The 26,888-nt window shown below is 48.4% G+C and overlaps 1 protein-coding gene across 2 annotated transcripts in view; it reads right to left on the bottom strand.

Annotated features, from left to right (window-relative positions):
- The window catches only part of Zmat5 (zinc finger matrin-type 5), a 31,532-nt gene that overhangs the window by 3,054 nt on the left and 1,590 nt on the right, over positions 1 to 26,888 (bottom strand). For both annotated transcript variants that reach the window (XM_057771466.1, XM_057771467.1), the window contains exons 2-5: positions 10,287 to 10,440; positions 5,392 to 5,454; positions 3,975 to 4,055; positions 2,345 to 2,456 (exon numbers count right to left, since the gene is read on the bottom strand). In XM_057771466.1, the coding sequence (XP_057627449.1) occupies positions 2,345 to 2,456; positions 3,975 to 4,055; positions 5,392 to 5,454; positions 10,287 to 10,413 (383 nt within the window). In that variant the 5' untranslated portion in view covers positions 10,414 to 10,440. The remainder of the gene's footprint in view (positions 1 to 2,344; positions 2,457 to 3,974; positions 4,056 to 5,391; positions 5,455 to 10,286; positions 10,441 to 26,888) is intronic.

Below are 26,888 nucleotides of genomic sequence, written 5' to 3' on the forward strand. Positions count from 1 at the left end.
AGAACCCAATGCTGGGGACACATGTCAGAGCAAACCATCACCTCTCTCCTGTCAACTTCTCTCGAGGCTGCATGAGTGTCTCTGCCCAGGAAAAAAGCCGTCTTGCCTGGGGCCCTCGGGTGAGCGGTTGGGCGGAGAGAGACAACAGGCAGCTAAGAGAAAAGCAATTCCCTGGAAGTGACCAGAAGGAGAGTGGCCCAGGAATCAGGATTCGAACTTCTACGAACCTAGGATGGCAACTTCCCCACCAAGTCGTTGCCATTGTCACTTCGGACCCGCACCTGAAGTGGTGGTCCTTGGGCAGTCCTGAACTCCTTAACAGAGGAGCCGGGGCCTAAGCAGCAGGAAGAGCAAACTCCAGAGTTGCACAAGTGTGTGCCAGGCTCTGAGTGCCTGGGACCATGTACAGGACACACCACGAACAGCAAACCGAGCCATCGTGTGGCCGCCACCTCTAGTGGCAACTTAGGCTACTTGTTCATCCTCAGTTCCCATATCATCCCCTGCTCCTGTATCCACTCTGGGCATGTCTGTCTCTCTGTACTCAGGCAGGGACTTTGGGCATGCTGTCTCTACTTGCTTGCCACTAACTCAAGTTCAGAGACAGGGTCTTCCTGAACCCTCTCACCACCCCAATGTGCCCAGGCTGTCATTTACACGAAAGGGCACTGCTAAGGCAGAACAGTGGAGTAAGCAGCCACTACATCACAGTTACCAAGAAAGCTCAGAGAAACACGGTGGGCTCAGAATGAGCACCCTGTGGGTTTCTGACCAGCATGAACCCTTGGACACTGTTGAAAGAGCCTAGATCCCTTCAAATGAGTCCAAAAGAAAGCGGTGTCATATTCTGTTTAAGTTGTATCTGTACTGTGTTTTAAAATGGGGCACAGACACAGGGTACAGGTTTGAGCTGAAAGTAAGACGGGGCTGTAGAGGAGGTTCAACAGTTAAGAGCACTGGCTGCTCTCGCAGAGGACCCAGGCTTGATCTCCAGCACCTATCACAACCATCTAAACTCCAGCTCCCAGGATCCAACTCTTCTGGCCTCCACAGGCAATGCACACACATGGTACGCAGACAAGTGACAGGCAAAATATCCATACACATAAAAATTAAACCACTTTTTTTTTTGAGGGGTAAAATACAAACGTGATTTTTGTCGGGGGAGGCTTTCTGAGACAAGTTTCTCTGTATAACAGTCCTAGCTGTCCTGGAACTTGCCCTGTAGACCAGGCTAGCCTCGAACTCACAGAGGTCTGCCTGCCTCTCCTCCCGAGTGCTGGAATAGTGAGTGCCACCACCCTGCACAAAGGTGATTTTAAAATGCACAGCAGGGCTAGAGAACAGCTCAGCAGGTGAAGGTGCTGCCACCAAGTCTGCAGACCTGAACCCACAGGGTGGAGAGAACAGCCTCCTAAGAGCTGTCCTGACTCCCTTCTGCATGCTGTGGCGTGTGTGTGTGTGTGTGTGTGTGTGTGCACGTGCACACTACCTCCTCCCAAATAAATGTAAAACAACAGTTTTAAACACAATACTAATCCTCAGCCTTCCTCCATGGCAGAGCCTGGAGGGACGTTTTCACCCACAGAATGTCTGACAGACATTGTAACATAGCCAAGCCACTGTCCCTTGAGGCCACAGCATAGAGATACATGGGGTCTAAAAATCAGAGGCCATCTGTACGAAGTCACACCCAGCTCTCAAACAAGCCTTATCCCTTCCTCCTTCTCTACCTCTAACACCTGGAGGGGTCTGTGGCCTTGCCTTTGGCTGTGTCACCACCGTGTGGCTGCAGATGCTCCTGCCCCACTGCTGTGCATCTGTCCGCTGAGGTGAAGTGTGGACTGCACTGACTCCAAAGAGAGGAGGATGCGGCCACTCTAATAGTGCCTGGCTCAGCTAGTACCTGTATAAGAAGGGAGAGATTTCCACTTCAGAGCATCCTGAGTTCTCAGGGATGTAGTGGGACAATGACCCTGTTGTCATCCCCTTGCTCTGCTTCTTCCAGTGTCTGTGAGCTTCAGCTTCTCCTTGTATAGGGCCCTACAGGGGACACTGAGCCCCAGGGACATAGGACGCTTAGCTGCCACAGGTAGGCCCTGACCTTTTGCCATACCAGGTGTGGGGCCACTAGCCTCTCCTTCAGCCGTATGGGGTGAGCTATTAAAAGAAGGGCCAAAGGACCAGGCAATTCTCCAATATAACTCCCTCTAGCTGGGGTTTAAGAACCCAAGATCTCCCAGTGGAGCCACACCTCCAGGAAGGTCTGTAGTGGAGGTTCATGGTCAGGTTGGCTCAGGACACTTCCATGAGAAAGGAGGAGGGACAACCCTGGGGCCTGTACCTGATACTCGGGGCTGAGCTCAGCCTCTTGGCTCTCTTCTCCAGCCAGTCCTCCAGGTGACCCTCAGGAAGCTCAGCAGTCTCCAGTGGCCACTCTCTGGCCCGCCTCTCCTCTGTTGGGGACAGAACGACAAAGGGTAAGGCCACACTCCCACTGGCCCGGATCTCACTTTTGCACAAAGCCCTGGGTTGGCATACTGGTCTGTCAGGGGAAGTGAGCCAGCAGGTCAGGAGCAGGGCCACAGGTCCGTCTCCTTCATCCCACTAGCTGCCTAGCTCCTCTGTCCCCAGTGACTCAGTGGTGTAAGCTTCGCTCTGCTCTCTGTGAGACATGACTGCTGTCTCCAAGCCGTGGGGAGCTAGAAGCAGAACAATGAATGCAGGGCTGAATTCTCAAGGTGTCTCAATCCGGGATGCAGGAGGCCCTGTGGACTGTAGAATGGGGCTGAATCACAGCTCACACCTGCCAAGTCTGATTGCAGGCAAGGGAATAAATAAGCCTCGGTTCTCCAATGAATGGAAAGAATTCACACAAGATGGTGTGAGTGAGGCTCTCACTAGTGTGGGATGTGGGCTTGAGCTAGGAAAGATAAACTCGCTCAGGACCAGGCTCTACACTGACTACACAGGTGTCATCTCACTCATCTTCACAACCGTTACTGTCTCCAAGGTTCCAGGCGGTGACAGAACCAGTGCCATTTAAACTGTCAGCTGTCCCAGGCCTCACCTTATCTTTCTTTCCACTAAACATGGCCTCCTGCTCAGGCTCTGTGGCCTGTGTTCCTTCCACTGTGAGCCAACCGTTCTGAGAGTGCATGTCCAGTGCGGCTGGCCCCATGTGGCCTCACTTCCTCCCTGGGAAAGCTCCTGGAAACCCTGGAGGTGCCAGACTGCAGGTCCTTCTGCCTGGATGCTGGCTCATTTTCTCCACCTGTTCATTAAGGTGCTACAGGGGATGGTGACAATCACCCAAGTGGGACTTCCAGGATCTGTAATGGGAACGAGCAGTGGAATCCAAAGGCAGACACGCCAGCTTTCACGGAAGCCACAATCACCAGGCTGTGGGAACCTGAGTACAGGAAAAGTGGCTTATTGGGGGGTGGGGTGGTGGTGGGCAGGTCTCATGTATATTCTAGCTTGAACTAGCTATGTAGTTCAAGTTCAGGAGGACAACCTTAAACTCTTGATCCTATCTCCACCTTCCAAGTCTGAGACTACAGGTGTGTCACCAGCCTAGTAGGGAAGTGTTCTCTGCAGACTTCTGTCATCTGCTGGTGCTGAGTGGGGAAACTCGTGCTTCCTGACTGCGGAGGGAGGAAGGAGTAGAGGTAGAGAAGGAGGGCATTTGGAGGGAGGGAGCATCTAGGAACAACAGAGACTAGCAGGTGAGCCGAGTGCATGCCCTCAGGGTGCTGGGAAGAAGTCACACGGGTGCTTCATTCCCAAGGAACACAGCCCTGCTCTTGACATCCACCCAATGGGGAAGCTCAGGGACTCTCCATTAGCCTGGGCAATCAGAGGCTTATTCACATAGAACATGCTGAAAGGGAAAGAGGGGTGGCATAGAACAGTTTCCTGCTATTAGAACCTCTCCTGTCTCCAGCCCCCAATTCTGCTTCACCCCTACGTACCTTCCACCTGGATGCTCAGTTCCTGCAGGTCTCGTTCTGACATGTGGGAAAATCTGCAGTTGGAGCCAAAGTCGCACTGGCCTGCAATGGGAAGACCGTTACTCTCCACTCAGGAGGGCTCTACTGAGTTTTTACTAAAACTCTGAGTTTCAGGGGCAGGATTTTTTGATCTAGAGTAACAACCCCCAGCCTAGAACAAAAAGCCAGACTCTCTGGTCCCGCTCACACTCAGTGGCCTGAGGTGCCAGCCTGGTCCATCACGCCCATTCCTGATGCTTTGCAAGGAGTATCCATGAGTTTCCCCCGAAGCCTGCCAGTGTTAGGCCATCCTCACCAGTCCAGGCCATGGGGCTCAATGAGCACCATGTGGATTCCTGAGAGGCTCATGCTTCCTCTCTAGACCAGCTCACCGCACACGCTGTGGCCCCACCTGGTGCTCTGCCTGCTCCTCAGAGAACTTGGGGGCAGCTTTGCCAAGCAGAAGTCAATGTCTGGATGGCTTTCCTATTATCAATCAAGGAATCTGAATCATGGCTTTCAAAATTATAGATCAGTGGCATCCTCGGCAGAGCAGCCTAGCAGCAGCACAAGCATGTCAAAGTGAGTCTGTGGGGGACCCTGACCTGCAGGCCTGCTGGCCACTTGTCAGGCGGCACTGTCTCCTGAGACAGCTTCCCTGCTCTCTCTCTCTCTCTCTGTGTGTGTGTGTGTGTGTGTGATTTTTTTCTAAATGCAGGGCTTTCTAGACAGCCTTGGCCCGGCTTGCCTTCACTGCCCAAGTACTAGCATGCTGGGCTAGTACACCACACCCAGCTCTATACTCACTTTTATGTACTCACTAAGTACTCAAAGGAACTCCGAGCACCTGAGCTTCTGACCCTGAACTTGGGATGGCTAGACCCACCCTGTCTCTGCCTCTCCCAGCTGGGAAGGGAGATGCAGGAGATCAGGCTTCCTGGCTAACCTAACCAGCTGGTCTATGACCTCAGTAGTGTTCCCTGGCTCACTTTCCCCAGAGCTCTTTTTTTTTTTTTTTTTTTTTTTTTTTGGTATTTCGAGACAAGGTTTCTCTGTGGTTTTGGAGCCTGTCCTGGAACTAGCTCTTGTAGACCAGGCTGGTCTTGAACTCACAGAGATCCGCCTGCCTCTGCCTCCCAAGTGCTGGGATTAAAGGTGTGCGCCACCACAGCCCGGCTATCCCCAGAGCTTCTTATTCTAAGTAAGTCAATAACACAGCCCACGCCTGAAGGTCTTTAGGTGAGAACAAGTTCCTGGAGATGCTTTAACTGACCAGTCAGTCAAAGCCAAAACTACAAGTGGTTCGGGATGGTGTCAGGGACTGGAGGAGACACTACCGGGTGCCATGCAGGCCAGACAAGATGCTGCTTGTCTGTAAGGACCAGAGCTGAGCACTTACCTGTTAGCAGGAATTTCCTGCAAGGTCTCTTGTTCTGTTCATCCAGCAAGACGGCAGCTGCATCTGGAAGAGAAGTCTGGGTTCAGATGACTCCACCAATGGAGATGGGGCCTCCAGGGCCTGGCATCGGTGGCTACAGTCATGAGAAGAGAAGAGAGCTCTCCACCGGTGGAGGGGGTGTAAGCTAGGGTGGGCCACAGTGGGTAGAGATGGTGGATAAAGGGACTCAAACTGAGGTGACCTCCACTCCTCACACCCCTCAGGACTAGCTAAAGCCATGAGGCAGTCTGAGGTTAGAGGTGCTCCAGTTGTCTGTCAATGGGTTTAGATGGGGGTGGGGGACCTCTGTGTGCTATCTTCCTAACCTCTGCAGGTCTGTGAGTACAGTCACAGCCCACACACAGATGTTCTGCTCCGTGGCAGGCCACATATCCAATGGTGATCTCCTGCCTAGTGATATGATGGTTGTTCCAGTCTGTGACGTTCACACAACAGTGTATCCCTGTTATTAAGTGGCACGTGATATTTCAACATGAAGAACTTCCCAGAAAGTCCTAATGCACAGGACTGTCGCCTTCTATCCCTGTCAGGGAAGGCTCCCGAAGCGAAACTGTGGTTCCTAGTCTTTTCATTTTCCTGGCTCCAGTGGCAGGCACTCGGCCACACTAGCCACTGCCCTGTACAGGACTTCCGAGTGATCATTCTAGGTGTTCATTTTAGCCCTGGTTTCCCGTTTCTCCTCTCTTTATGCTCATCCTACAGTTTTGAATTTGTGTGCTTCTCAGCAGGAAAAGAATCCGTGAGTGGACAAGGCATGGAGGTGAGTACCCACAGCCCTCACTACTTGGAAGGTGACACAGGAGGGTTCAAGTGTAAGAGTTCAAGGCCAGCTTAGGCCTTGTAGCTAGATACTGTTTCAAAACAAACAGGAAATCTGAGTAAGGTAGAGAAGGTGACCCTGAGCTCAGAGGTTCTTCTCAGCATGCTAGACAAGAGGAGAAGGACTGGACGTTCACCCACACCTTTCCAGAGGCCATGGCTCTTGAGTCCGGAAGGCCTGAGCTTGAGCCCCAGCTCTATGTGGCCACAGGAAGCTGTTGTCTTTCCAGGGTTGTTCTTCCCCACGTAATGGGAAGAAAAGTTCCCACTTGGCAGGGCTGTTGTGAAAGCTTCACAGAACAACAGATGGGGAGCCCTTGAGAAGTGGGTCGCAATCCTGCTGGTGCTTCAGAGTCACAGGATTTGGGCAGCACTTAAGAGCACTGCCAAGCGGCCTTCCTCCGTGCGAACAGCTCCATCCTGTAGCGGCAGGGGCTGAGCCTGAGACAGGGCATGTGGTCAGGAAGTAGCAGCACCAAGCCTGTGGCCGGGTAAGTGTACAGCGCGGAGGGGATGTTTCCTTGCAGAGTAGCAGTGGCTAGCGGGCCAGCAGTCCTCTGGGACTGGAGCTGGCTGTCAGAATTCATTCCAGCTGGGACTACAGACACTAATGCCTACCCTCTCAGGATCCTTCTAGGCCTGGGGCTAGTTGTAGAGCCGAGCCTGGAACCCAGACAAGGGGCCCAGCTCTGGCTGGTGTCGCTCCACCCCACTCCCTTCAGAAGCATGGGGCAGCTATGGACAATCAATCCACTCCTCTCAGGGTCTCTGTAGTTCAGATAGGTCTTGAACTTATGATCCTCCTGCTTCATCCTCCTGTGTGCTGGAATTATAGGCCTGCATCACCAAGGGTGATTCTCAGGTTCCGCCTGTATTTTTCCTCTTTGGGCAGGATCTCATTAAAGAGCCCTGGCTGGCCTTGAACTCACTGTATTGCCCTGGCCATCTCAAACTCTTCATCCTCCTACCTCAGTTTCCGAGTGCTGGGATTATAGGTATGCACTTTTTCCAGGATCTGCTTTAATTTCTCCAAGAGGAAGAGTCTTAATAATTTCTAAAAATTCCTCAGTGCCCCTGAAGGATGCCAGACTGAGAAAGTGAACAGAACCCAGACTCTGCTCAGAGAGGCCCTGCTTCCATGCATGACTTGTGACCTGAAGTATCAATCCTTCAAGCTTCACCGTCCCAAATACCCAGCTGCCCCTGGTGCCCCATGCTTGTTTGCTCAGTTTAGCCCTTCATCTCTCAGACACTCACTAAGCATATCCTTCCTGTGTACCAGGCACTGTGCCAGGCTGAGTATTTGGTACAGAGCAAATGAGACCCCGTCCTTCCTCCCAGTCCTACAGCTGCTCTAGTCTACACAGATGTCAATGCGGTAAGTGTTGAACCTGTCACCAGATGACCTTCCCTGGCCCTGGGGACGGGAGGCATTCCTGACAGTTTGCTGTCTGACTTGAGTTCTCAGATTCGGGGACTGTCCTGATGGGGGAGGACACAGGAAGGGCATATCCACAGAAAGGATACGCAGGGAGTGGTCGGGAGTGAAAGGCCAGCAGAACATAGAAGTCAGAACAAGCCCGGGACTTTGCTCAAAACACCTTGTGTAAGTGGCTGCAGGGCCCTTAATGCAGGACTCAGTAGGTAACAGTGCTTGAGCCCAGTCTGACGTTTGAGTTCCATACCTAGAACCCATAGGTAGAAAAAAACTGATTCTCATACGTTGTCCTCTGACTTTCACATGTGAGCCATCTCTCTCTCTCACAAACACACACACACACTACAATCATACACACACCCCAAGTAAATAAATGTCATAAGTAACTTGTGCAAAAAGGAGGGCCCTACTTTACCCACCTTTGACTCTCCAAGGCTGGCTGTGAGCTAGGTTCTGCTAAGTACTCACTGAGCAACGAATAAATAAATGAGGGCCTGAGGTCAGTCCTTGATGGGACACAGACATCATTCCTACTCACTGCACCCTCTCACTGCTGCTGTGTCTGTTTTACGTACAATGAGGTTAGGGTCCCATTGTCAATGACTGACAGGCAGCTAGTCTTCAGGGCTTAGGCTTGTCCTGACCACGGCCTGTGGGACACCAGCTGCTGAGGGCTCATGGATTCGTCTGGAGGGACAAAGCAGGGCTGAGCGAAGCTCCAGGTGACACACACAGTGCCTCCCAGGGTGGGAAGAGTTGCTGGCGGCGGGGAAGCTAAGGGGAAGCTGCTTTTGGGCAGAATCCCGAGGAAGTGGAAAGAGCTCATGTGCCAACTCAGCCACCACCACTAGATCCCCGGGGACTTGGTATTAAAGTTCTCACCAGTAAATGAGGGCTCTGGGCCACCAGCCCTCCTCCCAGAACTGTTCAAAGGACTGGATGCAGCTGAAGATGAGGAGCAGTGGTGGTGGTGGGAGGCAGGGGCAGGCGGATCACAGAGCCAGCCTGGTCTACATAGTGAGTTCCAGACAACCAGGCTACATAGTGAGTCTCTGTCTTTAAACAAACAAACAAAAACATGGCTGGCTCCAACCCCTCACCCTGCAACCTGCACCTGGAGATGGTATCAGGGGATCAATGTTTTGTTTTGATTGAGATGAGCTCTTATAGTATATGTAGGTTGGCTTGGTGACTCATGCCTGTGAAGGCTGAGGCAGGAGAATTGCTGCAAGGTCAAGGCCAGCTTGGGCTACAAAGTGAGTTCCAGGTTCCAGGTCACCTTGTGCTACAGTAAGATCTTGTTTAAAAAAAATAAAGCAAAGGGCTGGAGAGATGTCTCAGTGGTTAAGAGCACTGGCTGCTCTTCCAGAGGACCAGGGTTCAGTTCCCAGGACCCACATGGCAGCTCGCGGCTGTCTGTAACTCCAGTTCTTATACAGACAGACATGCAGGCACAGCACCAAGGCACACAAAATAAAAGTAAATTTAAAAAATCTAAAAAACATAAAACTGCTGCCCTCAAGATAGTCTTGCTTCAGGTTCCCAAGTAACAGCACCAAGTTACTAAGTTTAGCTATCATCTTTTCCTTAAAGGTTCCTAGGTAATCTTAATGCATAGTCAGGGTTGAGAGTCACTATTGTACAGAGTTACCCAGAGAAAGAAACGGCTTCCCTTCTCAAGTCTTCTTGGCTGCTAAGACTAAGTTTTTAGCTTCCCAAATCTGGGCTCTGTCTAGAGTCTTTAATGCACCAATACTACCCCATCTCAGTCCAGGGACTCCTGGTCCACCGTAGCCTCAATGCCAATCTCCTATACCTTTCAGCTGGCTCAGTACAGCTCCTATCCATCTCTCTACTCAGTTTTTGCCTTACTGCTTTTGCAATGCTGGCAATCAAATATAAAGTCTTCTGCATGCTAGGCACACAATCCGTCTGAGTTATTGCCTCAGCCCTTGGCTTTGTTGTTTTTTTTTTTTTTTGACACAGGGCCTGGCTAGCCTGGAACTCACTATGTGGACCAGGCTGGCCTTGCTCAAACTCCTAGAGATTCACCTACCTCTGCCTCCGGAGTGCTTGAAATAAAGGTGTTATTTATTGTGTTATCCCCACAATCGGTCCTCTGACCTCCACAGACATTCACACTGGGCAAAAGTGCACACGCACACATTCCACATGCAATTAAAAAAAGAGCAGAAGCCGGGCGGTGGTGGCGCACGCCTTTAATCCCAGCACTTGGGAGGCAGAGGCAGGTGGATCTCTGAGTTCGAGGCCAGCCTGGTCTACAAGAGCTAGTTCCGGGACAGGCACCAAAGCTACAGAGAAACCCTGCCTCGAAAAACCAAAAAAAAAAAAAAAAAAAGAGCAGAAGAGGACCTGGGCTCAATTTATAGCACCTACATGGTGGTTCACAACCACCTGTAACTCCATTGCAGGGCATCTGATACCTTCTTCTGACCTCCTGTACTTACATATGTGCAGACAAATACTAACATATATACAATAAAAATAAATATTAAAAAAAAGAGGCCATTGCAGTCTGTCCCTAAAGAGGTCCAGCCACTGAGCCGCGAGCACCCACCTCGGAACATGTCGTACCACACTTTCTTGGCCTTGAGGTGCTGCAGCCCATTTAGGTGCTTCTTCCGGTTGTGGAGGTTGTCCTGGAAGGAGCGGTCACAGTAATCACAGAAGTATCGCTTCCCCATGGCCACCTCCACCAAATGCTAGGGCCCCTGCAGAGCCAACAAAGCACTTGGTCAGACAGTTGAAGAGCAGATCATGTACGCTCACTGAGCACGGCAGCTTGGCCCCAGGCCTTGCTTCCTGTGGAGTTTCCCAGATGACAGGGGTGGCAGACCTCATTCCAGAGGGCTTACACTTCTGCTCTACAGTCTCTAACACTGGCTGAGCTACAACTTCTTTATTTTTATTTATTTATCTATTTTGTTTTTTCAAGACAGGGTCTCTCTGAAAAATCACCCTGGCTGTCCCAAAACTCACTCTGTAGACCAGGCTGGCCTCGAACTCACAGAGATCCACCTGTCTCTGCCTCCCAAGTGCTGGGATTAAAGGCGTGCGCCACCACACACGGCTGGAGATGTATCTTTTAAGCTTCTAGGTAACTGTAAGAGTGTACAGACTGGAGGACATCACCTTAAGCCCTCTGGCTAGCCTCTGTCCTGGCCGGACCCCAACCTCCTGTGTCCTCTCTGCTCCTCAAACGTCCGGCATGTGGTCGCCTTCCTGCACTTGTACTTGCTGTGTCTGACCTGGATGCTGCCCCTCAGATACTTGTGACACTTGCTCACTCAGTCCTTTGATCTCTGCTCAAATGCCATGACCCTGGACCTGAACACACAGGTGCTGCTTTCCTTTTCCTCACAGCACTTACCTCCTTTAGAGCAATAATTAGTTGTTATGTCACTCTTTCTTTTCCAGCAAGAATGTAAACCCATGAAAGCAAGTCTATTCTGCTGTTTCTTAGGTGCCCCAGCACCTAAATGATGCTTGAACAGAGTAGGTAGGCAATCAAGCATTTGCAGAATATATCAATGAATCACTACATTCCCTTTGGGACAACTGGGGTTCAGAGGGAGGAAGTAATTTGCCTAATGTCATACAGCTGGGAAGCAAAAGCAAATGCAAGTCCCCTAAAAATTCTGTTGCCAAGTGTCCCCCCTCCTACAGCTAGTTCAGTGCTCAGGGAAGCCAGCAAGCTCCACAGCAGGTGCTAGCAGCTTCCTAAGGAGACTACTGCAGCTTGGGAGAGCTCCCCAGCCAGCCTCAGACAGAAACAAGAGCACTGCAGTTCTTAAGGTCCTTCAACAACAGTTCCCTCGCCACCGTTCCCATGCCAGGAGTCTGCAGCCCAAGGTGGACAATGATTTTTGTCAGCTCCACGGCAAGTCCTGCATCTTGCAGTCCACTGGGAGTTTTCAAGAAAGACTGCAAAGACCAAGTCAGAGCAACCCCTCCCATGACAAAAGAGGCTCCTGAGGCCCAGAGGAAGATGGAAATGACTTCCCGAGGTTACAAGGTAGCTGCCTGAAGTAGTCAAAGCTGCAGACTGCCATGCACCTGGCAAACTAGGCTGACTCTGGGACTCAATCAACAGAGCAAACAGATGGGGGAACACAGCTCAGGAAGAAGGGACTGGGAGAGAAGGAGAGACACAGTTGCCCTGGATGGTTCAGGCACTAAGCAGGCGGATGGAGAAAGTTACTCCTGCTGCAGACAGGGATGGCAGCCATTGAGTCAGGGGCTGTAATGGGATCAGGAACAGTAGTCATTCCAAATGAAAACGTATAAAACCTCTCTTCTCCCATTACTTCCAAGAAACTGCATCCCAGACATGAGGACTTGATCTATTAAATTTGGCAGCTCTAATTCACCCCGTCTTGCCAATAAACTTATAGGAATTGGACTGAAATTGTAAGAGATGAACGCTTAACGGTCGAGTGCTTAACCAAGCCATTCACGGAGCTTGAAGCTCCAAGGAGCTGCTGGCTGTAGAGAGTAATAGGAAAAGGAGGGGCGGAGCAAGGTATCCCCCTGGGAGACTGACATCAACAGGAGCAGTGGCTCTGCAACAGACAGAGGTGGACAAAACCAGAGCACAGAGAAGCCAGCCGTGTGACCTTGTGCAAGTCACTGTCCCTTCTTGACACCTACAATTTCCTGTGTGAATATGAGGCAGTGGATCTGAATGGTCAGCGACACAAACTTACATATTAAGGCCAGGCTACAGTTCAGTGGCAAAGCACTTGCTCAGCACTCATGTGCAATGGGCTCAGTCCCTAGCACCACAAATAAAATGGCTATGAACGGAAACTTCATGTTCAGCATCAAGCAAGTGCTCAGTAAACATTGGAGCTGCAGTTCTGAGCATGTCATACACTGGCTGAGAGCTTTGCATGCATCGTCCCACAAAGCCTTGCATGACCTTCAACAGATGCCCATGAGTCTTCAGGAGAAGGGCACTGAGACTTCAAGAAACAAAGTCACTCAGGCAAGGTCACATTACTAGAAGGCAGCTGAGTGGGGCTCAGAACCCAGATGGGCTGTCTGCACTACTAACCACTTCAGTCTCCAACAAACGTACTGACTTTTCACTCACCCCCAAGTACCATGTCATACACTGGCTGAGAGCTTTGCATGCATCGTCCCACAAAGCCTCGCATGACCTTCAACGGATGCCCATGAAGCCCTTTGAAGCCCAAAATGTACATATTGAAACCTACTTAGGAATGAGAGAGAAGGCTGAGGATCAGAGAGGTACTATGGGGTGCCCTAGCCATAGAACAGGTTTCAGAACAGGGAAGCCTCTATTCACACCATTGCAAACACTAGCCCACTAGGAAATCAGGGCCACACGCCTCTCTGACTGCCTACTCAGCCACACCAGAAACCAAATAAGCCCCAGAGGGGCTGTATTTTTTTTTTTTTTTTTTTTTTTTTTTTTTTAGATAGAGTTTCCTAGCCGGGTGGTGGTGGCGCACGCCTTTAATCCCAGCACTTGGAAGGCAGAGACAGGCGGATCTCTGTGAGTTCGAGACCAGCCTGGTCTACAAGAGCTAGTTCCAGGACAGGCTCCAAAACCACAGAGAAACCCTGTCTCGAAAAAGCAACAACAACAAAACAACAACAACAACAAAAAGATAGAGTTTCCTAGTAGCTAGCTATGGAGCCAGTCCTGGAACTCTCTCTGTAGACAGTCTGACCTCGAACTCACAGAGATCCACCTGCCTCTGCCTCCCGAGTGCTGGGATTAAATGTGTGCACCACCACCGCCCGGCTTGGGGACTGCTTTCTAACTTTGGTCTGAACAGTCATTTCATTCTGACTGTTCCTTATGAAAGCAGGAATGTCAGAGTGGCCATGGATGGCAGTGAGCATCAGAGCATTCGTGTCTTCAGTGAACACAGCACTAGGCCCACCGAGGTCCTCAGGAAACCCTAGCTATCAGCATTTAGCTTACTGATGGCTGTTAGTACAGGGTGCTGAAACTGGATGCCAGTGTTCAAGTGAGCCCTGGAAATAGCCAATTTACACTGCAGATAAGACAAGTTAGTTTAAGAGAGGACCACAGAGCTTCCAAAGTCCACAGCACTAAAGGCAGAGGAGGGACTGGACCCTCTGCACCACAGGCCAGACTGATTCCCACACTGCATGATGGCTCCATAGCCTGCACTGCCCAGGGACAACAGAAGAGGCTCAGAGCTTTTTACCTCATAGCCAGGTGCTCAAAGGAAGCCATGCCTTGGCAGGAGCTGGCCTAAGCAAGGTGACCTCTCCAGACAAGACATTCTAGGCACCTGATCCAGCTGCCTCCCACTAAGGGCTAGGGCACATATTTAGGGACAGCCTACAGAACCTGCGAGCCAGCTACAGCATCTTGCCACACTGTAAACAGAATCATTCATGCCACAGCCAGGCATCCTGGCACAAAGCACACCCTGTGCCGCTGTGCTCCTTGACCCTGAGTTGGCAGAAGGGAGACAGCTGGAGTGTCTATGCACTGGGCCCAGACAGCAGTGTGGGGTGCTGACTAAGCTGACCTTCTCCGCCATGATTCATCCTCATCTTCAGCAGTGTGAGCTAGGCCCTGTCCGGAACAGAGTGATCCAGCCCCCACGCCCCACCAAGAACACAGGTGGTACCACCAACCCACTCCCAGGAACCAGGTCCACGGCTATAACACTATCTGCTGGCTCCCCAAAGCTTCACCAGATGCCAGGGCTGGTTATTCATGGCCAGAGAATAATGCTTAAGCTAGTCAGACTTAGGTCTTCTGGGACCACACAGCAGATTCTAATCCCAATGTCCTCTGCTAAGTGATTTCAAGTACTGAGTGTGCCTGTAGCTATAAACCAGGTCTCACAGCTCACAGCACAATGGCTCTTTAGCATCCACAAGGGATGGGTTCCAGGACCCTCATGAATATCACCTTCCCCAGCTCATTCTTTATATAAAATGTCACAGAATTTCCATCTAACCCACACACAGTCTCTTGTCTATTTTACATCATCTCGAGTATTTATAATATCTAGTATATGTAAATGTTATGGAATCAGTTCTTTTCTTGTATTGTATAGGAAATAATGACAAGAAAAAAAATATACATATGCAGTACTTTGTTTCTGTCTTGAGACATGGTTTCTCTGTGTAGCCCTGGTTGTCCTGGAATATACTCTGTATATTCTGTAGACCAGGTTAGCCTCTAATTCAGAGATCTGCCTGCCTCTGCCTCCTGAGTGCTGAGATTAAGTGTGTACCACCACTCCAGTCACCCTTTGAAAACTGCAGTCAGACAATGCCTCAGGACCCTGAGATCCCACTTCGCATGAAGACTTATTCTCTTGTGGGTCTCCTTCCCCTTCCAGAACACAGGCTCAAGGGCAAAGAACTCTGTCTAGCCCACCAACTGCCAGGAACACACTGCCTGCAGAATAAATGAGTGGCTTGTAGAGCCAAGCCCTCCCTCCACCTTGCTGGATGCCATTTCCTCCCAGGCCCTTTTTGGAAAAGCCAAGCAGGCCTCTCATACAGGACACCTGACTCTTGCAGAGCTGTTCTGCTGTGTAGCTGCTGCCCATGGAACTTACCCTGTCCTGGCTGTCTCACTGCACCTGATGACCTTACAGGCTCAATGAGCACTCTCTACCATAGAGGTACAAGAGGGAAGAAAAGAGACAGGGGAGGGGGTAAGGGAAACAGCTCCAGCTTTGACTCACGCATGCTTGTGTCTCACTTTCATTCTTTAGAAACGTCTTTTAAAATTTATTCTTACCTGTATGAGTGCTTTGTCTGCATACGTGTGTATGTATCACACATGTGCAGTGCACACAGAGGCCAGAAGAGGGTGCTGGAATTGGAGTTATAGATGCCTTTGAGCCCTCATGCAGATGCTAGGAACTTAACCTGGGTCCTGTGGAAGAGCAGTTAGTACTCTTAATGGCTGAGCCACCTCTCCAGTTTGGAGATTGAATGGAGCCTTGTGTACACTCGGCAAGTGCCCTTCACTGAGCTACAGATCCCCAGACCCCCACCCTCTTTTTTTGGTTTTTCTGTGTTTCTCTGTGTTTGCCCTGGTTGTCCTGGAACCAACTCTTGCAGACCAGGTTGGCCTCGAATTCTGAGATCCACCTGTCTCTGCCTCCCGAGTGCTGGGATTAAAGTGTGGGCCACCACTGGCCGCCTCCATTTCATTCTTAGTTCACCTTCACAGAGGTCCTTTTTGTTTTTTGTTTTGTTTTGTTTTGTTTTTCGAGACAGGGTTTCTCTGTGGTTTTGGAGCCTGTCCTGGAACTAGCTCTGTAGACCAGGCTGGTCTCGAACTCACAGAGATCCACCTGCCTCTGCCTCCCAAGTGCTGGGATTAAAGGCGTGCGCCACCACCGCCCGGCCACAGAGGTCCTTTTGAGGTGTGACAGGAGGAGCAGTTCCTCGGTACACCTCACCTGCTCACAGCTGCAGAGTTAACAATAACGGCAACAATTATCGCTCGTGATAACACGGTCTTATCCTAAAGGCTAGTAATATTGAGCCATGCCAAAGCATCCCGGAGCAGGGCTCTAGAGCTTATGAAGCCCTCTCCCACTGCCCCTGAGGCTACAGCAGGGCAGACATTTGCACTTCATCAGAATTGTTCCTCCCACTGTGTGCATCTTTGGCACAGGGCTAAAATAAGCCACAGCTTGGCCTGACCAGGGGCTGGAACGTGGCTGTAATCACCCTGGACTTGTGCTCCCCACACGCTGCCCTCACACTCACCTGCCGTTTCTTCTAATTATGTCACCATCGGAAGCCAGGTAAACAGTAAAGCACAGCTTTATCACATGCCCACGAATAGCACAGCAGGGTCCCAGTGCCATGTTTGCCGCTGGGAATTGATGGCATCAGAACTGGTCTGTGGTGGGGGTCCAAAGCTGCCTGCTCCGGACCTTGCTTCAAAGGAAGTGCCAAGGAAATGCAGGTGGGCCTTGTATATAGGAGCACTTAGAGGTGCTGCAAGGCTGCACTGCAAACACTGTCTCGTCCAGTCCTCAGCCCTGCTTGCCTGCTAGCCACTCTGGATGAACTGCATCACCTCGTTCTCAGCAAGTTAAGGCTGTTAGGGGCCTACCAATTGGGTAGTCTGGGTCAGGGCCAGGATCTAAGCAGGTGCTGCTCCCAAGTCCTCAGAGCAACAGTCTAGGGTGGTAGATGATGCTGAAGTGGAGAGCAGGGGCTGCGTGGACCGACCCCTGAAACAGAGTTCTTCCTAAGTACCAAGTTCCTAACTTAAGGTGGTTACACACCTTCCATAGAAACTGTACTTAAAATACCAAATGCTGGAACACATAGGATACTGGGCATCAGAAACAGGCCACAGCAGCCCATTGGTTAGTCCAAAATGAAGCACCAATTGAGAAGCACCTGCAAGCCCTTGGCCCAGGTCTGAACTCAAGTCCCTATTGCCCACGGCTATAAATTTCCCTCTGTACTTCATCTGGGAGGTGGGCCGATGACACGATTTCCAAGACACTTCTGACCCTTCACATATGCTGGTCACTCGGCACAGCAATGGTACCCACTGTGGAAGGAGCGGCCAGCCCCTACACCCAGTGATTCTTCCTCCTGGCTTTCCAACTAGTACAGTTCCTTCTCAAGCTGTGTCAGGGTTGATCTATATGACCAAGAAGAGACATGCTACTTCCAAGGGCAAGTTACAACTCAACTTGGCTCTCTCTCTAGTCAGTCACTCAGTCTGTGGGTGTCTAGCTACCACAGAGTCAACAGTGTTGACGGTAAAGCCCACATGGTCAGGGGCTGAGACCCTGACACCCCACTTCCCCACTCCTAAGTGCCTCCTTCCAACCCAGGCCAATCTCAGATGACTATACTCTGGCTGACAGTCTGACTAGAATCATCCAGTTAAGCCCCGACCAAATTCCTGACCCTCAAAAATAACATGAGATGATAATAAAATAATAAATGCTTGTTGGCAGCACGTCCTGGTGACAAAGGCAGGTGGATCACGGGGAGTTCAAAGTCAATCTAGTCTACTTAGTGAGTTCAAGGCCAAACAGTGTAAGACCTTGTCTCAAAATACAAAACAAAACAAAACAAAAATATTGATTTAAGTCACCAAGTTTTGTTTTTTGAGGGGGGGGGTGATTTATTATGCATCAAAGACAATAGAGTGGAATACATGAATTTTAGAGACCATCTAACAGCTGGGTGCTGTAGTGCACACCTTTAATCCCAGTACTGGGGGGTAGAGGCAAGTGGATCTGTAAATTCAAGGCCAGTCTGGTCTACATAGAGAATTACAGGCCAGCCTGGTCTTAAAAACAAAAAAAACCCATACCAAACCAACAACAAAAAGCATTTAACAATCTGTGATCGTCACAGGTACACACATTTCTGAGCTGCGTCATCGGAGCCCCTCCTCCCCCACACACAACTCTAAGGCACCGTATTCCCCATACACCCATTTGTTCACCAGAAAACCCAGTGTCTGCTCTCACAAGGACCACTAGGTATGTGCTAGGGCTGGCAGACAGATCTGCCACTGCCAAGTGTCAAGCTTTGTGCCCCAGAACCCCATTGGGACAGGGAACTCCTCCAATAAAGACACAGAAGGTCACAAAGTCATAGGACACAGTTGAATGACCTAATGTGAAAACCCAAAAATGCTCAAAATTTGAAACTTCATGATGGTCAGAAAGTTGAACTCATCCTTTCAGGTTAAAAATCTGAACTCTGAGGCACTTTTGGTCATAGGAGTGTAGGCAGTTTTTGTTTTGAAACAGGCTTTTCACAATGTAGCCCTGGCTGGCCTGGAACTCACGGAGATCTGCTAGCCTCTGCCTGAGTGCTGGGATTGAAGGTGTGAGCCACATCTGGCTTCCCAGGCATATTTTGTGACTGCAAACACTAAAATCTAACTGTGCAACACCAAGAGCAGCTGGTGGTACCCACTGCTAGCTACATGCCAGGCAAGCTGCTCAGAGTTCCATGTGGGTTGGGGTGGGAGCTCAACAGCATAGTCCACAAAGCCTGATGTGTTAGTTCTATCACAACCCTCATTTCGGTCCGCAGACAGTCCACACAGAGAGCACTGTTGGGAGAGCAGGAACAGAATGTGAGTCACAGTTAAAGGCTGGTACCACAGTCACTAAACTACTTGGCAGGTGACTGGAGGTAAGAGAGTCACTTGATCCCAGGATTAAAGGCCAGACTGAGCAACAGCAAGATCACTTTAGACAAAAAAGCCCTAGAAAGGCTAAGTGTGGTGAGTCATGCAAGTAGTCCCAGCCATAGTAGATGAGACAAGAGGATCAGGAGTTTAAAGCTGGTCTTGGCTACAAAATGAATTTGTGGCCAGTCTGGGACACACACACAACCTTGTTTCAAACACACAAACAGCAAAAGTACAAGTAAAGTAAAAGGAAATTCTTGAACAGCTGCTCTTAATTTTAAGTGGAAAATGGTTTATCATTACAACCATACACAACAGAATACCATTTCTCAAAGCAAAAGAATCTTCCTCCAAGCTGGAGGGATGGCTTAGCAGTTAAGAACATTGGCTGTTCATCCAGAGTACCCAGGTTCAATTCCCAGCACCTACATAGCAGCTCACAACTGTCTACAACTCCAGTTCCAGGGGATCTGACACCCTCACACAGACATACATGCAGGCGAAACAGCAATGTACATAAAAATAAATCTTTTGCTTCTCTGTTTTGTGTATTTTGTTTTGAGACAGGGTTTCTCTGTATAGCTCTGGCTGTTCTGTAACTCACTCTGTAGACCAGGCTGGCCTTGATCTCAGAGATCCTGTCCTGTCTCCTGAGTATTAGGATTAAAGGTGTGTGCCACCACCACTCAGCTAAATAAACTTTTTTTGTTGTTGTTGTTGTTTGTTTTTCGAGACAGGGTTTCTCTGCAAAACAGTCCTAGCTGTCTTGGAACTAGCTCTTGTAGACCAGGCTGGCCTGGAACTCACAAAGATCCACCTGCCTCTGCCTCCTGAGTGCTGTGATTAAAGGCGTGCACCACCACCACCCAGCTAAATAAATCTTTAAGAAAATAAATCTTCCTCCACTACACATATAAAGAACATAAAGACTAGAAGTGACATAGAGCATTTACTGTGGCTATTCCTGGCTCAGGAATTACATGTACTTTATTTCACTTTGCATTTTGTTATTCTTATAATAAGTTCTATATTTAATGTAGATTGTTTGAAAACCTATAAAACCAAAAATATTCCCTTCAAAAAGTGGGGACTGAAGAGACTGGTGTCTCATGCTTTTATTCCCAGCACACTGAAGATACAGGCAGACCTTTGTGAGTTTGAGCCCAGACTGGTCTACATTGCACTTTCTAGGCCAGTCATGGTTACATAGTGAGACCCTGCCCCCAAAGGGAGTGGAGAGAAGGCTCAGTGGTTGACAGCGCTCAATGCTCTTACAGAGGACCAGTGTCCAGTCCTCAGCCCCCACATATTGTGAGAGACTCAATCCCTATCTACAGGTCCAGAGGATTCAATGTCCTCTTTTGACCTCCACTGGCACCACACACACACACACACACACACGAAGACGAAACATTCATATACACACATACACAAATATTCTTTTAAAACTTGTAAGTATGAACTGAGATGTGGCTCAGTAGTAGAGCATTTACTTGGAACATTTGAGACTCTGGGTTAAATCTGTCAGAAAAGGATAAATTTTACTCTTTCCCCCTTAGCAGACTGCCAGGATGGTTCCAAGGACTTTGTTCACCTGGATAAATCAACCTGGGTGGAAGTTGAAAAGGACAGAATAAGTATTTCCTTCAGTTCCCACTGAGTGAGCACCAAGGAGACCCTGGTTCTAAGCAGACCCGGCCTAGCAACCCCACGTGAGGTGGGCTGCACCTGGTTCTGGGTGCCAGCCCACAAGCTGCAGACAGTTTCTCATCAGATGGTTACAGGTCTCAGGAGGCCAGAGTTTCCAAATAGGAGAGACAAAAATAGTCTGAAGGAGCCTCCTGAACTAAATACTGGACTCCAAACCATGTCTGCCTCCTCCTCCTTCCTGTCATCAAGCCAGACCTCATGTCCTCACTTGTAGCCAATGTCCCTGATGCTGCTGGCCTGCATCGTGCATCATAGCAGCCCTCCTAAAATCAGCCCTATTCAACGTGGCTGCGGCTCCTACATGAGAACCCTGCTGAAAGTGAAGTCTCAGCCAGGTGGTGGTGGCACATGCCTTTAATCCCAGCACTTGGGAGGCAGAGGCAGCGGATCTCTGTGAGTTCGAGGCCAGCCTGGTCTACAAGAGCTAGTTCCAGGGCAGGAACCAAAAAGCTACAGAGAAACCCTGTCTCGAAAAACCAAAATAAATAAATAAATAAAATAAAATAAAATAAAAAAAGCCTGATGACCATGACCATACTTCAAATCACCAGAACCCACACTAAGAGAGAGAGACATGGACTCCAAAGCTGTCCTCTGGCCTTCATAGCTGTACCTTGCCATGCACTCATACATACACCACATGTGCACATGTACACGCGCGCGCGCACACACACACACGCGCACACACACACACACACAAAGAATGAAAGACAGAACTAACCTCCTGGGGCAAAATGGGGTGCAACAGGAAAGCACCTGGCCAGAACAGTGTGGCTTCGGGTTTATTACCAAAAATGTGTCCTGGGCCAAGTCTCAAAATTCTGACTTAGCAGATTTGGAAAGTGACCTAGAGATCTGTATTTTAAGCAATCAGTCTAGATTCCCCCTCCCCCCCCAAGAAAAGAACCCAGAGGAATAAACTTCATCCCACACCCGAAAGGCAGCCTCGATGGGAACATTCTGACTAACACAGGCTGCTGGACTTGAGTTCCAGCCAGCAATGAGACTGGCATGAACACCAGCTCACTGAAGTGCCCTGAACTGACACAGAGCACAACTATCTCTTTATAGCACGGCATTCAGATACTTGAGGTAGGAGTGTCTCAACTTCACAGGCCAGCCTGGGCTACACAGCCAGACCATGTCTCAAAACACAACATACACACACACACCTGTGTAATGGGGTATTTAAAAGTATACTCTTCTTTTTTTTTTTTTTTTTTTTTTTTTAAAAAAGACAGTGTTTCTCTGTTTAGCTCTGGCTGGCCTCGAACTCACATAGATCTGCCTGCCTCTGCTTCTCCAGTGCAGGGATTAAAGGCGTGCGCCACCATAGCCCATTTTGAAAGCACTCTTAGCATTAAAATAAAAAAATTGATAAACTAAGTATCTGACTGATTCTGATTTAAAATCTAGGGTTGAAATATCAGATATACAAGACTACATCAGTAATTGATATTAGATTTATGGCTTTAGGTTGAGAGATTAGCAGTGAATGATTAGAAACTCCGACTGTGTTAGAATAATCTAGGTGCTAAAAAATGTCATTTTAGGGTCCACCTCCTCTTTCCTTATATTCTTATATGGTGTGAGGGATAGAGCCTAGTGTGTGTGTGTTGTGTGTGTGAGCACACGTGTTGTGTTGAGTTAAGGCATGGTCTTAGGTAGCTCAAACTGGTTTCAACCTTTACACAGTCGAGAATGACCTTGAACTTCTGAGTGCCCCCCCACCTTCCTAGTGCTGGAATTACTTAGTTAAGTGTGTTTCACTCACTCCTAGGTTACAGCATGCTGAAGATCAAACCCAAGACCTTTATATTAAGTCAGCACTCCACCAACTGAGTTAACCGCTGTAGCACGATTAGTAAAAACCCAGAGACAGATATTGAGTTCAACCTGAAGACCAGAAAAACAAAGCAGCCAGCCACTGGCTCTTACCTCTGCCTCAGTCCAAAAATGGTGATCCTGCTTCCAGGAATCTCAGAATAAGACTGAGATTGAGAGCTGTCTCCTCCCATTTTATAATTCTCTCTAGGGCTGGGATTAAAGGCGTGCACCACTGTCACCCGGTTTCTATGGCAAACTAGTGTGGCTACTGGGATTAAAGGTGTGTGTCACCACTGCCTGGTCTGTGAGGCTGACCAGTGCAGCTGTTTTACTCTCTGAACTTCAGGCAAGCTTTATTTATTAAAATATAAGTGAAATATCACGACAAATCCCCAGCTTCAGAGTCTGTAATTTGTTGTCACTGTTCTAAGTTTTTAAAAAGAACTGAACTAGAAAGAGAGAAAGAACAGCCAGAGCTACACAGAGAAACCCTGTCTCAAAAAACAAAACAACACTATATATACACATACATAGTATATAAAAAATTCAATTAAAAAATAGTAAGCTGGGTGTGGTGATGCATGCTTTTGATTCCAGGGAGGCTGAGCAAGGTGGATGGGTCACTGTGAGTTCAAGGCCAGTTTGGTCTACACAGGGAGTTCCAGGTCAGCTCGCCCCCACAGAGAAGAGACCCTTTCTCAAAACAACAGAAATGCTTCCCAGCTCCATCTCACCCCTTCAGAACAGGGGAAGACAAATGCTGGCGAGGGTACTTCGGGAGCGGACCCTTCCCGTGAGCTGCTGGTGTGTGGTGTTTGTCAGCACCACGGTGGAAATCAGTACAACGGCTCCTCAGAAAGCGAGCATACAGTTAGCATACACTCAGCCAGGCCACTCTTGGGTAATACCTGAAGGCCTCAGATCAACACAGCACAGACACCCGCACATGTTTATAGACACAGCCTAGGTGTCCATCAACAGACAAATGATTATGGAAATGGGACATATATACAATGGAATTTCACCTAACCATAAGGAACAAAATCGTGTCATTTACGGAAAATGGATGAACTGGAGAACATCATATTAAGGGAAGTGAGTCAGATTCAGAAAAACAATTATCATATTCTGTCTGTAGATCCTAGATTTTATACAGATACATAAAATTCATAAATGCATATAAGATACGAAAGTAGAAGCAAAACTATGTGTGGGAATGTTTGGGAATAATAGGAAAGGGCCAGAGTACATAATGAGTTTATGTGGAAATGTGTTTATGAAGTCCATCCCTAGCACAAGCAATTCTAAAAACTACTGAATTGTTTGTAAGAAATCTAAATTCAGTATAAACTTAATTAATTAAATTTGCTAGTAACTAAGTATCCTTGGGGAAATTGAGCTTGTTAGGTTATGCATCCCAAGTACTAAAAAGAAAATCAAATATATTAAAATTATGAATGGAGTTACATGTTCAAGGGAATGTAATTAAAATGAAAGTAGGGCTGAGTGTCTAGAGGAATTCAGTTTGTTCAAGCTGAGTTCAAACATTAATCAAAAAACGTCAAGGTCGTTTTTCTTATTTCCCCAAGTTTTTGTGTAGAGCACTGAAGATTTTTTTCACCCACTGAGACAGTCTCACTTTATAGCCTAGGGCTGGTCTCGAATTTTCAATAGTTCTGCCTTCTTCTCCCAGACTGCTGGGATTACAGGTAAGCACCACTATGCCTGGCTCAACAATTACATTGAAAAACTTTTAAAAAAGCCGGGCGGTGGTGGCGCACGCCTTTAATCCCAGTACTTGGGAGGCAGAGGCAGGCGGATCTCTAGGAGTTCGAGACCAGCCTAGTCTTCAAGAGCTAGTTCCAGGACAGCCAGGATAGGCTCCAAAAACCAGAGAAACCCTGTATCGAAAAACCAAAAAAAAAAAAAACTTAAAAATTTTTTTTTTTTTGCTGGGCGGTGGTGGCACACATCTTTAATCCCAACATTTGGGAGGTAGAGGTAGGCAGATCTCTGAATACAGACCAGCCTGGTCTACAGAGTGAGCTCCAGAGGAAACCTGTATTGAAAAGATTTTTTTTTTCCAAGACAGAGTTTCTCTGTGTAGATCTTGCTGTCCTGGAACTTTCTTTATAGACCAGGCAGCTAAAAATTAAGACAGGGTCTTACTATGTAGTCCTGGTTGGCCTAGAACTTGCTATATTGCTCAAACTAGCCTCAAGTTTACAGGGATCTGCCTCCTCTACCTCCTAATTACTGGGATTAAAGGGATGTGCCACCATGCCCAGCATTTAAACATGTTACTAAAAAAATAAAAATAAAAAAATAAAAAAACTAATGTTTTACAGGTTGCCTGGAACTGAGGATACAGACAGCCATGTGGATGTGGATGTTGAGAACTGAGCCCAAGTCCTCTGGAAGAGCAACCAGTGCTCTTAACCACTGAGCCATCTCTCCAGTCCCCTAAAACATGAAAATAAAATTAAGGCTGGACATGGTGGCACATGTCTTCAATCCCAGGACTCAGGAGGCAGAGGCAGGCAGATTTCTGAAGTTTAAAGCCAGCTTGGTCTATAGAGTGAGTTCCAGGACGCTACACAGAGAAACCCTGTCTCTCATAATAATAAATAATAGTAATAGTAATAATAATGAGAAGGAGGTGGCTTGACTGATGGCTCAGTGGTTAAAGCACTTGTTTCTCTTGCAGAAGACCTGGATTCAGTCTCCAGTTCCCACACGGTACCTCACAACTATCCATGATCCCATTCTGGGGATCCAAAGCACAAATGTGGAGCACAAACATATATGCATTCAGGCAGAACACTCACACATGTAAGATAAAAATAATAACTGTTTAAAAATGACACTAGGATTGGCATACGAACAGTCAGGAGGACCAACGGAACCAAATAGAAGACCCGGATATCAATCCACACATCTTCAAACACCTGATCTTTGATAAAGAAGCAAAAAATATCAAATGGAAAAAAGAAAGCATATTTAACAAGTGGTGCTGGCATAACTGGATATCAACATGTAGAAGAATGAAAATAGACCCGTATCTATCACCATGCACAAAACTCAAGTCCAAATGGATCAAAGCTCCACATAAAGCCAGCCGCACTGAACCTTTTAGAAGAGAAAGTGGGAAGTAAGCCAATAAATATGATATCAGATGCCTGGCAGGAGGATTATATTGTAAGTCTTCCAAAATCCAGCCCACGACACAAACAGGCATGGCTGCTATCAGCAGTCTCTCCCCAAGATAGCCAGACTATGGGCAGGAAGGGGCATGTCTGCCACTTCTTTTAGTTTTTCTAGTAGAATTTTTTGTAAAAGTTTTTTTTTCAATTATAAGATTAACATGTGTTTTTAATAAAAATATCCGAAAATAGAGAACCCCCCAAAAAATGACGCTAAGAAAAATTAAATCAAATAAAACAAGCCACACTTTTAACTCCTTGTACCCATCGTACTCATCCCTCGTAAAAGTGGTTCCCTGTCCTCTGAACTTGTACTCAGCCAGGTGTGCTGTAGGTCTCCTGCAGGTGATCAGCAAACCCTAAGTAGTCTTTCCCTGCAGGCTCACAACTTCCTGCCAGACATTAATTACCAGGATGCTTTGCAACAATATCCACACCGAAAGGAGCTCAACTTCAGGGTCATCTACTTTCCCTTCTAGTTCCTAACCAGACTTTACTGTTGCTCTCTACAGTTTACAGAAAGTAGGTAGATAGGCAGGACTAACCAAGGTCACAAGGGTCAGGAGAGCTATGCCAGAGATCAGTCCTTGGTTTAATCTAAGAGTCTATAATGCAGTCCCTGCAGCTCAACGCCGTGCAGCCAAAGATAACTTTGAACTTCTGCTCCTCCTGCCTCCACCTCCCAAGTGTTGGGACTATAGTCCTGGTCAGCCTTCAGGCTCTATCCCAGTCCCAGGCCAGAATCACAGCCCCATTGGCCCTAGATGCTTCCACTTCATATCTAAGAGACTGCTCATATGAAACATGGTTTATAGAGCTGGAGAGCACGTTAAAAGCATGTACTGAGCCGGGCGGTGGTGGCGCACACCTTTAATCCCAGCACTCGGGAGGCAGAGGCAGATGGATCTCTGTGAGTTCGAGGCCAGCCTGGTCTACAAAGGGAGTTCCAGGACAGGCTCCAAAGCTACAGAGAAACCCTGTCTCAAAAAAAAAAAAAAAAAAAAAAAAAAAACCAAACAAACAGAAAAAAAAGCAAGTACCGCTCTAACAGAGGACCCAAGTTTGGTACCTGGCACCCACATAGGATAGCTCACAAGCCACCTCTAACTCCAGAATCATAGGGGATCCAATACCTTCTCCTGGATTCTGTGGGCACTGCCACCCAGGAGCACATACTGACCCCTCCACCCACCTTACACATATGCATAGTTTACCATAACAAAAAATAAATCTTTCTGGGGCTGGAGTGATGGCT

The sequence above is a fragment of the Chionomys nivalis genome, chromosome 6 (genome assembly GCF_950005125.1).
Source record: "Chionomys nivalis chromosome 6, mChiNiv1.1, whole genome shotgun sequence".
Classification (NCBI taxonomy): Eukaryota; Metazoa; Chordata; class Mammalia; order Rodentia; family Cricetidae; genus Chionomys; species Chionomys nivalis.